We start from the raw sequence: 12429 nt of genomic DNA, 5'->3' as shown, positions 1-12429 counted from the left end.
GCTTGACCGGCAGATCAGATTTTCAACGATCGCCGACTGTTCGCCGCTATCGTTGTGCTTTAAGTGTGGCACGTTTTTGTGGGCACAGGTTCGCCCAATAAAAGTTAGTTTCGTCATTCACAGTATTGCTACTGTGTTCTTTACCGTCACTACTACGTGACACTATAATTGAAGGAAGAAATTAGTGCGCTGGTCATAATTATTCTAAATATTGCAATGAATCTTCGTATCCTTTTTTAATCTAATCATCCATTCATCTAGTCTCACTGCCCCAATACACAATGCTATTTTATTCTAAGTTACACCTTTTTATGTTTCGTCTTTAAGTCATTAACTTAGCGTACAACTGCCCAATTCTTGGTACATCCCCCATTGTGGTTACGTGCCATGTTTTAAAGACGTGTCATCGTCATCAGCGTCGTCCTCATCATTATATATATGACGGCGTATCGCTGCTATGTTGAACCAGGCTTCTCCATAAATTCCAGATAATTCAAAGGTACAATCCTTGGTGGGTTGGCCCTTTCTTAGATTTAGTAGTATGTAAACCAAAGATCATTAGTTTGGTTCAAAGTAGCATATTTGGTTTTACTTCACATCACGCCTTGTCCTAACTAAAGCGGGACGAAAGAAGAAGTGTGATCAGCCCATTTCTTAGCTCAAAACTCTTGTTCACTGTAAGTCGTGCCACTATACTACTAGTTAAGTGCACATCTCAGCTTTTGCGACATAAGCACAACCAATACATAATGACGGCATCTGCATGAACGATCTTCTTCAAGAAGTCATTCTTATTCGTGAACAAAGGGTTGATTTGCATGCATCGCTAAAAAATACCATTGGTAAATCACTAAGCGAGCCCTGGGCATACCGATCTTCACCAACACCAATGGTCTCCTCCAGCTAGGTGTGCACAACACTCTGGAAAAGATTTCAGAGGCTCAGGAAACAGCGCAACTTGCCAGAATCTCCACGACCGCCGCCGGTAGGAGGATACTACAAGAGCTCGGCCACCCGCCATCAGTAGAGGCACTAAGAAAATGCCACTTACCACGAGACATACGAGACTTTTTCTCCGTATCGCCGATACCGAGAAATTTACATTCTGGATACAAGGGTAGGAGGAAAGCAAGAGCTTCCACCATACTCAAACAGATCCAGGCAGACGGGCGTAGAGCCTGCCTTGTTGACGCGGCCGTATATCGGAAGGAGTGCTCCTTTTCTGCGGTAGTGGTGCATTCCAAACAGCGACTCACGAACTGCGCATCTGCGCGAACCGGAGATGCGGCGATAGCCGAGCAGGTAGCCATTGCCTTGGAAATGCTTGATGACGGCAGCGACGTCATTTACAGTGGCTCAGGGTCGGCCATTAGGGCATTTGAGTGTGGAGTAATCTTAGATAGGCTTTGGGGCTGCTTCGTAAGGCAGGTCCGGATAGGATCAAACATCACTTGCTTACTTGGTTCCCAGCCCACGTTGGGCACATGGTAGGGTGTCCCCGCGAAGCTCAACGAGACGGCCCACGCTGCCGAGGGCGCACTTACTGACCGCGCTGGCGGCGTAACGGCCGAGGAGAGAGTTAATGGATGGTAGGGAGGCACCCGCTACTTACAATGTACTTACATAACACTTTTATCTGTCACGGCGAGAATACCCTCCTCCTCATCAAGCTCACCAGGCCTCAGGCACTGACATTCAGACTTCTGCAGGTAGACCTATCCCAATCGGTTCACGTTGCATGCGATACATCCGGAGATTCACCCTGATGAAGCGTGCCCTGCTTGAGGCGATAGATCAACACTTTCACACATGTTCTGGGGATGTACCTTTATAACAATCCCTGACTTCAACTCCGTTAGGCGGGAAGCGGCCCTCCGCAAACGACTCCTGGCTGAGCAACGTTGGGCCATCCTGCAGGCCCACGATGCGGCTGGCAGGCTAGGCCAATCGGTCTCGACGTAGCAGTGGCCCGCGACGGGCTAATACGCGTTCTGCAGGACTGAAAAATAACATTTATTCAATCAATCAATCAATTGGTAGCAACAGCAAGTATGGTGTATAACTTGGCGGTCTTGTTACGTTTTGTGAGCTTTGTACGTCCATTTACCTTCAAAAGAAAGTTCTTTTTTACAGCGCAACTTTTAAGGCCTAGTTCTCCCAGGATAGCTTCCGTGTGTAGACACAAAACTCCACATACGTGGGCCGATCCCGAAGATGGTGCAACGCTGGGCTGACCCGCGGCGGAGATGTAGTACGCGAACGCTGGTAATCCTTATTCACTTCACAAAGTGGAAGGGCACTTTCTTTTCCTCTACCATATCGTGTGGGGTTTTACGACATTTCTATTGAGAGTTGCAAGGGCCTATCGAGATACGACTCATTTGGCAAATGCTGGGACGGCTGCCCTAGAATCGCTGCGGATCCTGGATCTTTTTGGGCCTGAAAGTGTCAATGCGATGGCTACCGGTTCTGCAATTTCTGGTTGTGTGGTGAACGTCGAAGGCGAGTTGACGACCTCAGATTTGCCGTTCAGAAGAACCACTGTGAAGGCTAGTCTGTTGGACATGAAAGCCGCCTCGACGAAGAAGCATTCTTCAGCCTGATCTTCAGTTTTCTCTAGTAGGGCTTTGACTCTGGCTTGCCTTCTGCCCACAAGGTAAGAAGATGCTGAGGTTCCAGATTACACGGACCACCTCCTCACTTACAGTGAGCTAACCAAGCACTTCTATCTAGGACGCAGGGCCTTCCCCCCTCCACGCAGTAAACTAAATAGAGTTCAGGCTATTGCGCTAAGGCTCTTGTAAATAAGAACATATCCGAACCCGCTTTTAATCAACAAGATATATCCGGAGTTCTCTACACCTACAACATACGATAAATGCAACGACACCATATATATTAGTCATATGCTCTGCCGTTGCTTCGTGTTGGGCTTCTGATCACGAGGTAGCGGGATCGAATCCCGGCCACGGCGGCCGCATTTCGATGGTGGCGCAATGCGAAAACACCCGTGTACTTAGATTTACGTGAACGTTAAAGAACCCCAGGTGGTCCAAATTTCCGGCGTCCTCCCCTACGGCGTGCCTCATAATCAGAGAGTGGTTTTGGCACGTAAAACCTCATAATTAGAATTATTATTGGCGTTGCTTCGCGTTACGCAGCGACAAAGACAACACCGAAGAGCGGTGGGTAGCAGCTCTACACAGTCTCACATTAGAAGAACAGCTATGGGCACTCCAATGGGCCCGCGAAGAGGCCGAAAGGCTAGGCCTTTCGGTCCCAACGTGGGAGCGACCCGCTTCGGCCTAGGAAACTGGCGCGACCTAATGGACCTCAATAAAGTTTTTACATTCATCCATCCTCCTCCAGCTTTTGTGATCGTCATTGCCGGATGTATTTCTATGTATATATAGACAACCTTGTGCACCGGGTATGTGCCCGGATAGACACCTTGCTGCTGACTACTGTATGGTCTATAAAATTTGGCCCATCGGGTATGTGCCACTGTTTATGTGCCAGAACTCACTACTTCGGCAGTCGGTATGTGTCAGTGGATATGCGCCTATTCTCGGCCAGTCCCCCAGGATGGATGGCCCGCGGTAACATGACGGGTATAAGCCTTAAATCTATCTAGATATGTGTCGTGGTTTTCAGTGCATATGCGCCACTTATAGACATTATCTGTGCTTGAGGAAACCGGGTTACGCAGGTACGTTCGGTTCTGCCCAGGACCGGATAAATTTTAAATAAACCTTTTAAGAATGTGGTATGTAGCCACCATGAATAATTGAGCAAGAACGGACACATGTCCCACTTTATTATGAATAAATGTTCACTCTGCCTCTCGACAAGTATCACACACCGTCTTCGTCCTCGTTACACAGATAAATAGCCGACAGCCATAAGTGACGATGATGGTGCCATCCACTACTTCGCTAACTCAAACATTGAGCTTCGCGTCATTGGCGTGATTTAGACTACAACACTGCGTTGGATCGATGTATTCTATTGTGATAGCCGTTACACATGGAAGCTGGAGGCGCGAAAGAGATACGGCGTTCCTCCAGCGTTACAGGACGTGCCCTGCATAGGCTCTCGTTGTCCAACTCATTTTTGGAGGTTGAGCTTATTCAGCATCCTGATCGTTGCCTTCAATCGACGCGGCAAGTCACCGGGATCATTTTCAGACCACGCTGACCCCAGTGAGTGACATTTTCAACGTCTAACTGAATTCCCCAGGCTCTTCGCGACCACGGCAGCCACAGGCACACAGCGGAATGGCTAACCCTAGGTGTGATTGGTTTCGGCCACGCTGACGGCAATCTTCGGGAGCTTTGACTGGGGAAAGTGACGCGTTTTCAAAAAACCTGCTTAAATCCGCACCAGATCGAGTCAGAACCTGTCTTTCGCAGACATTCTGGTACATTTTAACGTTTTTCTCTCCAGGAACGCCGCCGGGACGCAGAAGCCTGCGATTTTCAGATGGAGGCTGCTCCGCCCGAGAAAGTTGTGACAGACGTCGTGATCGTGACCACTGCAGCGGCTATGGACACGACTCTGGCCAGGACCAGGACTAGTGACGAAACTTCCTGATCAGACAAGGACGGCTCTGCATGGGTGCTGGTTCTAAAAGAAGCGCCACACGCAAGCAGACTTCTGTGTCCCGACGCTGAACCAAGACACGAAGACAAGCCAACTGCGCCGACCCCGGACATTGCAAAGCCACTTCCCTTGCCCATCCACGACTACAGGTCATCCTGCGCTCACAGGGAGGGCTACGTTCGGACCAGTGGACTCGGTCCCGCCCTGACCCGGTTGATTGAGGAGGTCATGGGCTTGCCCTATTATTATCAAAGTGTCAATGACACATTTGTAGTCACTCCTAGGCAGCCCCAAACGACATCTAACTTAAATTCTTTGTTTTCAGCGACGTACAATTGCGAGCAATTTTTACCGAATGGCAAACAAACCTCACGAAATATGAAAAATACCACGTGACTGCGCTCCGACCCGCATCATAAAGCAACGCCCTCAAATAAGCTGATTGAAAGCAACTGCATTGCCTGTCGCAAACCCAAAGAGACAGCGCATCACCTTGATAATGGTACGGAAGGAGCACCAACAGCAGGTTTCGCGGCATTGCAGCTATTACTTCCTCTCTACGTCACAGTTATACATCTCTCAAGGCCGACTGATCACATTTATAACAAAAGCCTCTTGACCACACACCCAAGCGCCGCTCTGACCACGTACAAAACTCGAAAAGCAATGTAACAGGCATAACATGTCTCGAAATCCCGACTTTGCTCGCACCGCATCAACAGAGCGCGCGCGCAGCTATGTGTCACGCCAGAAACTTGCTTCGGACCAAAGCCAAATTAAAATGACGGTTTATTTTTCATGAGAGTACATATATGCTGCAAAAAGAGGCTCGTGGAAAAAAATAAAAGCGAATAAACAGACCGGGAAGCGAACCACGTGTTGAGAAAAGGCAATAAAACCGATGTGTTCAGGAAATTAAATAACCACTTCTAAATGAGCTCAATAACCACTTCTAAAATTTGATTTCTGACGTTGTTATCAATTCATCAGCAAAAAGTGATTTCAGCCTGTTGGTAATTGCCAGAGAGTATGGTAATACCGCATGTTTACCAGTAATATCCAGTAATACAGTAATGCAGTAATATCCAGAGTTGTTTAGCTGTCTGTAAGCCTCGTGCTTGTACTTATCTACTGGCCAAATAACTTTACTTCCACCCTTATCTCCTTACTTAATGGCAATGTAGTTCCTGAAACTAAAATTTGAGACGATACGACTTTCAGAGGCAATTGCGCGTCTAGGTCGCTTAGCTGTCTTGGCTTATAATTTTTGTTGTGGCAGTTTCGGGGCGCGTTCGTCGCCGAACGTCAACTAGCTCTGTCACACTCTCTTTGTTATCGCAGGTTACCTTCACGGCGTCCCAAGATTTAGATACTGCTGTCGGTGGTAGCACTTTGTCGCGTTTCTCCGCCGCCTGGGCTGACGGTTCCAGGCTGCCTTTTTCGCCGAAATCCTCTACGCGTCTCTTATCGTGATGCGCCGAAATGTGACCTTCTTCCATGAGTAATGCGTGTTTTACTTACATATACTGGCAAACTTACTTCTAACCAATTTCAATGTTCCTTCGGATCTCAGCGGCAGCTGCTTCTGTAGATAGATAGATAGATAGATAGATAGATAGATAGATAGATAGATAGATAGATAGATAGATAGATAGATAGATAGATAGATAGATAGATAGATAGATAGATAGATAGATAGATAGATAGATAGATAGATAGATAGATAGATAGATAGATAGATAGATAGATAGTCTGGAACATTCGACGATTGATCGATAAAAGCCGACGCGCTTGACCCGCTGATCAGATTTTCGACGATCGCCGACCGTGTTCGCCGCTATCGTTGTGCTATAAGTGTAGTCTGTCTTGTGGGCACAAGTTCGACCAATAAAAGTTTTGTCGTTCACGGTATTGCTACTGTGTTCTTCTACGTCACCACCACGTGACAATATAGATAGATAGATAGATAGATAGATAGATAGATAGATAGATAGATAGATAGATAGATAGATAGATAGATAGATAGATAGATAGATAGATAGATAGATAGATAGATAGATAGATAGATAGATAGATAGATAGATAGATAGATAGATAGATAGATAGATAGATAGATAGATAGATAGATAGATAGATAGATAGATAAACTTTATTAAAATAATAATCAGAAAAACCGCTAATGGTTGGGGCCTTTAGTCCAGGGCTCCACTGGCTCTTGCCATCTTCTCAGCTCTCTTTGTCAGCTTGAGTTGGTCGTCGAGGGCCGAGCTGGACAGCAGTGCCTCCCATTGCTCACTCGTGATGTTCGTGTATGGGTGTTCTACGCTGTGTAGTGTGCACTCCCACGTAATGTGGTATAGGGTTGGTGTGGCCCCACACCATGGGCATTCGTCCCTGTAGGCTGTGGGGTGTATCCGGTGCAATATGTGTAGGTTCGTGTAAGTGCCTGTCTGGAGCCTACGCCAGGCAGCGGCATCTTCTGTCTTAAGATTTCTATGGGGTGGTAGATATCGCAAGCGACGTCCTCTGTGGTAGTTCACGATGGCTAAATACTCGAGGTCGACAGGGTCCGGGTCTTCTGCAGCCGGCGTAATGAGTGCTCGGTTACGTACGAATCCTCGAGCTGCTCTGTCGGCCTGCAGGTTGCCCGTGATGCCAGTGTGGCCCGGTATCCAGATGATGATTTGGGTGGCGAAGTCCTCAGAGTCCTCCTTGAGTATTCCGGCTAGGACTTGTGCTGCAGGTCTTCCAATTCTTCCCTGTAGGAAGTTGCGGCAGGCCTGCTGGGAATCCGTGAGGATCGCCAGTGGTTGGTTTGCGTGTAGGCCCTCGCGGATGGCTAATGCGATGGCCAGCTCTTCGGCTTCCGTAATCGCGCAGTAGCGGGTCGATGCAGCGGAGGTAACGTAGCCTCGGTGGTCGCATGCCACTGCAACTGCGCCCTTGTTGTTCGTCCCATACCGTAAAACGTCCGTAAAACGGGTCGTGGTATTGAACCTGAACACTTTCTCCATGTACTGGGCGCTTGCTCTCCTCCTGCCGGAGTGTAGGTTAGGGTGCATGTTGCGTGGTATCGGGGCAACGTGAAACCTGTCCTGGACGTGACGAGGTATCAAGCAGGTTTCTTGGGTTCGTGTTATTGCTGGGAACCCCAAGATTTGTAGGAACTGCCGGCACGTGCGAGTCCGCGCGTCTCGGTTGTTGCGAAACGTAATGGGCTTCTGTCAGTTCGCTGAGGGTTTTGTGTGTAAGCTGGTTTTGTTCAGAAATCATGTAGTCCTAACTTTTTTTTCTTTTTTGTAAATGCTCTTCTTGTAGACGTCACAATATTGTGAGAACTAGCAAATATACAAATCGATCAATCAGCTTGGACTCCATTTCGCGCAAACAAAGAAGCATACACTTACAAGAATTCAGAGAATGGAATGGAATGGAAAACTTTAATCACTCTTTAAAGGTTTTAGCGGGTCGAGGCCGAAGTCTTCATTCTTGAAGCTTGAGTCCTCTTCAGCCATGGATGGGCCCCTAGTCCAGGGCTCCACTGAGCCGGGCCGCCTCGCACGCGTGCGCTATTAGAGCTCTTTGAGTCTCTAGCTCGCGGCTGGTGAGCCAGCTCTCCCATTGCTCCGCACTTGGTGTTTTGTGTTTGTGGAATGCCTGGTTTCTTGTACACTCCCATGTAATGTGATATAATGTTGGCTTAGCTCCACACCACGGACAGGTTGCGCTATACTGCGTGGGGAACATCCTACTTAGTATGTGTAAGTTTGGAAAGGTGCCCGTTTGCAGTCTCCGCCATCCTGCGGCCTCCTCCTTTGTTAATGCTTTATGTGGTGGCGGATATTGATATCTTAGACCCTTATAGAGGTTTAATAGCTCTGAATAGGTGTTCCCGCAGTTGATCTGTGGCCCCTCTGGGGCGGTTGACGTTCCTGCTCGGCTGGTCATCCCTCGAGCTAGGCAGTCCGCCCCTTCGTTGCCCCTGATCCCTGCGTGGCTTGGTATCCAGATAATGTTATGTGTGGGTTGTCCCTCAGCGATTGGAACTCTGCTGAGGATCTTGAGCGCCGTGTTACTTATTTTGCCTCTTATATAGCTCCGGCACGCCTCTTGTGAATCTGTTAGAATATTGAGCGATATTCCTGTTCTATAACCTTCTTCCGCTGCCAGTGCGACAGCAATTTCCTCTGCCTCGGTTATGTTAGCCACCTCGGCCGTGAGTCCTGTGATTAATTCTCCTTGATTATTTACTACTACCGCTGCCGCGTTGTTTTTGTGTGCGTGTGAGTATAGGAATTCAGAGAAAGAAGTCACAGAGCCCAAAGCTGCAAGGAAAACCCACTGGCATCCACATGCAGGTGCCATCATCGGCGTTACCAACCCGACTGCTCAACCTCGTGTCCGCACGCTCTAGCTGAAGAAGAAGAAAATTCCGAAAGCGGACGCCATGCACGAAGTTGGGCCGACCAGCCGCCTTACGCGAACTCCGACGGGTGCAAGGAGCAGAGCTTCTCTGCACTCGATCGGGACGGGCCCCGGGCCAAGCGTCCCTGCGATGTCCAGCCGCGCGGCCCTCTCGTCGTCGTTCCAGGACCGGGGGCACCAAGACGTGGCCGAGGCGCCCCACGATCTCGACACTGGGTGCCGCTCGCGGGCCTCGTCGGCGGCCAGCATATCGGCAGCGCCAGCGGCCTCAGGTATGCACTGAGTCGCGAGTACTTTTATTGGAGAGTTCGAACAGTTAATTTCCAAGCCCCGTTTTGAATACTTATCATTGTGTGAGGTCATCTCTTACTGCTTCATTGCCTGTTCGCTTCGTGTAGCTGTAACCACGTTGTAACTAACAAAACACGGAGCAGGTCACGTACCCCTTATTATTTTCCTTTTATGGCGTTAACCATTTATCGTATCGTAAACGCGGACGTTGATGAAGATGTTTGTTTCCATCGAAAATGCGCGCATTTCTCGTGACCCAAAAGTCTCGTATTTAGTACGCTTAAACAAATACCAAAGAAAGCGGACAGAGGCATAGCCGCCACCGCAGTTCCGTCGGTAGAACATCGTCCGCGTCACGTCTGTGGAGGTGGTCGGCTTGGTTCCCACCGGCGGCGCTTTGTCTTTACCTTCCACTTTCATTTGGCTTTCCTTTATTTCTGCATTTAAGAAAAAAAAAAGAAACGCACTTCATCTTCCCTACGTTTTCCTTGGATTCATTATCTCTTGGCATTTTATGGTTGGTAGTACAAAAATAAAATCGAACATCATATGCTCCCTCATGGTTCTATCTCTGTAAGTGACAAAGACTGTGTGAGATGTCACGAAATTGCTACGCAGCCGGCCAACCTGCAAGTCACTCATCGATCCCACTCGCTTGAGCTACAGCATGTACGCTCTCGATAACGTTTGCACCCTCTGGGGCTTGTCCCAAAAGTTCTTGAAATATCTGCGTTCGCACATTTTCCTGTCACGAATACTACGCTACACTGATAACGCGCATGCCGGTAGCGACCTGGAGATACCGGGCTCGCCGCGTGAATGAAAGGAAGCGCAATCAAAGCAGATGACAGTGATTGTTGAGGGACAAGATAAGCAACACAAGCTGCAAACTTTTCTGAGATACCGGCTTGATATGAAATGATAACAGCGGAGCGCGTGGCCCAAGCATAACTGAAGGTGTAGTATGCGCCGTCCAGACATCACCATTGAAAAGCGCGCACGTCCGGTTTAGCCGCACTGCTCGGTGATGCCCGCCCTATACTGCTATATTTTCGTTTTTGTTCCGGTTCTGTATTACCTAAGAAGCGATAAAAAAATTAAGATAAAGTAATGACGTATTCGCAAACTGTACCACGCGTATCGCGGTTCGCCGTTCATTGGACGCCGATAGCACATATGGTTTCGCCGCACCGTGCGATAATACTGGTTCGATACAGCGATATTTTAGCTCCTGTTTTAGAAGTCTTAAGCGCCCGTTCCATGGCGAGCGTCGGCGTAGCCGAGCGAACGAGCACAGCGAAAGATGAGAGCGAACGCGGCGCGCAGTGGGGGATGAAAAAAGCGGCGAGAGCGAAGAGACGCGAAGAGGAAGGTGGAGAGGAAGGCGCAGCCGAACCATGAGGCGGAAAGCGAAGGAGGGTATGTCGAAAGAGTGAGGAGGAAAGCGGGGTGCCGGCAGCGACCAAGCATGCGGCGAGCCCGGAAACAAAGCGCTGGCGTGAGCTCCAGACCCATTGCGCATGCGCTACATTGCCTGCGGCGCCGTCGCCATCCGTTTCCGCGCTCACGCTTTCTTTCTGAACAATGAGCGACGCGACCGGTGGAATTGCTTCGTCTGCCGCTGCTGCCAAACCAACTGCTCGAGCAGTGGCTCAGTGCCGCCGCGGACAGCACCCTGTCTTTCAGAATCAAATTCTTTGCCACAATATATTGCGAATTCAAAACACTTAAACAGCTGCGCTGAACATTCACATTAGGTAGCGTTGCCATCGTCGCCGAATTTTTTATTTTGCTATTGTAGCTTTCAAATGAAAGAGAGCGGGAATAGAAACGAAAATATTGCAGTATAGTAGGGGCATCAACGCGCAGTGATGTGAAACCTGACGTGCGCGCTTTTAAGTTGTGGTGACTGGATGGCGCGCACTACACGATTAGTCATGTTTCGGCCACGCGCTCCGCTGTTCGCGTTTCGTTTGACGCTGATAGCACTTGCACCATGGACTAAAGTGTCCCCCTGTGCGTCCCGCGCTACGAAAGCGCTTTTACCTTTTCTGCGAGACTCTGGTCTCGAAGTTGTCCTGTTCCGTGCTTGGTATGTGTATGTTGTGTGTCGTATGATCTCCCTGTATCGTTTTATGGGAGATTGAATTCGCCTGCAGCAGCACGCTATTGTCGCGCCGACGATTTCATTTCGATCGTTTCGACGAACCGACAGTTTTCGTTTGCCTCTCTATCTCACCGTTCACCCGCCAGTTAGTCGTATAGGTAACTCGTTGGGTCGAACCGTACCGTCACTTTGATATAGAAGTTTGATATGGCTGGCATACTCACATCTTGTGCTTCTTCGCCTCTCGCCAGTGGGCCCCCTTCCGACGGCCGAAGCCGAGAGAAGTGGAGGCGGCCCCATCGGCGATGTGTCCGGCTGGGCGTCCGCAATCTCCAAGGAGGCCATCTGGGTGCTGGGCATCGTGGTGGCGCTGTGCCTGCTGCTCGTGGCGCTCGTCTACCTCAACCTGAGCCACAGGGCGGGCATGTGAACATTGCGTAGCCCAGTCGCTCCTGCCTACAAGGCCCTTGTGGCCCTCCGCATACTTTATTCCATTACATACCGCACGCTGATATTCACCTACTGATTCACGTTTTGTTTTGTTTCTTTACGTTTTGAAAAGCATCAGTGAATAAAGAACCGTTTATATTCCCCTGAATTTATATTAAAACGAAGACCTCGGCAGCAATGGGAGTCGCTAGCTGAAACAGCATTTAACGGTAAAATCTAATCCACTAATGCGGAAGCAGTCTAGAGCTACTTCCCTCGGAAATCTGTTCGTCTGAAACGTGACACGATGTGCTCCATAGGTATAAAAACGGTCCTATGGAGTACATATGACAGTGCCTTATCACTACGTATGACTACAGAGATTTATGATTGTCTATGGAACACCTACAGTTACAGTCGGCATAAAAAGAAAGTACACCAGTGCAGTCGACGTAACAAGTAACGCTATCATGCCTCCGAAAAAGAAGCACATCTAAGCAAGTGAATAAACCTTATTTCGGAGGTCAAGCTGTTGATGCCCGAAAGTGAACGGCCTCCCTATTCCAAGTAGCTGT

The 12429-nt window shown here is 48.9% G+C and overlaps 2 protein-coding genes across 2 annotated transcripts in view; both read left to right on the top strand.

Moving 5' to 3' along the window:
• The window catches only part of LOC135899058 (N-acetylated-alpha-linked acidic dipeptidase 2-like), an 84895-nt gene extending 79716 nt beyond the window's left edge, over positions 1-5179 (top strand). Inside the window, exon 20 of the transcript XR_010563515.2 lies at positions 4447-5179. The gene's annotated coding sequence lies outside the window, so the exon portion shown is untranslated. The remainder of the gene's footprint in view (positions 1-4446) is intronic.
• A 3749-nt stretch (positions 5180-8928) lies between these two features.
• On the top strand, positions 8929-12023 carry LOC135899021 (uncharacterized). The gene is made up of 2 exons (XM_065428268.2): positions 8929-9299; positions 11677-12023. Exons 1-2 carry the CDS (start codon positions 9050-9052, stop codon positions 11853-11855), a joined length of 429 nt encoding a protein of 142 aa, XP_065284340.1. The 5' UTR covers positions 8929-9049; the 3' UTR covers positions 11856-12023.
• Positions 12024-12429: the final 406 nt, after the last annotated feature.

The sequence above is a fragment of the Dermacentor albipictus genome, chromosome 7, assembly GCF_038994185.2.
Source record: "Dermacentor albipictus isolate Rhodes 1998 colony chromosome 7, USDA_Dalb.pri_finalv2, whole genome shotgun sequence".
Lineage (NCBI taxonomy): Eukaryota > Metazoa > Arthropoda > Arachnida > Ixodida > Ixodidae > Dermacentor > Dermacentor albipictus.
This window is presented reverse-complemented; position numbering and strand designations above follow the sequence as displayed.

Coding starts and splice junctions, on each gene's coding strand:
- LOC135899021 (XM_065428268.2), top strand. CDS start 9,050: ATGCACGAAGTTGGGCCGACCAGCCGCCTTACGCGAACTCCGACGGGT. Junction 9,300..11,676: donor GGCAGCGCCAGCGGCCTCAG/GTATGCACTGAG, acceptor GCCTCTCGCCAG/TGGGCCCCCTTCCGACGGCC.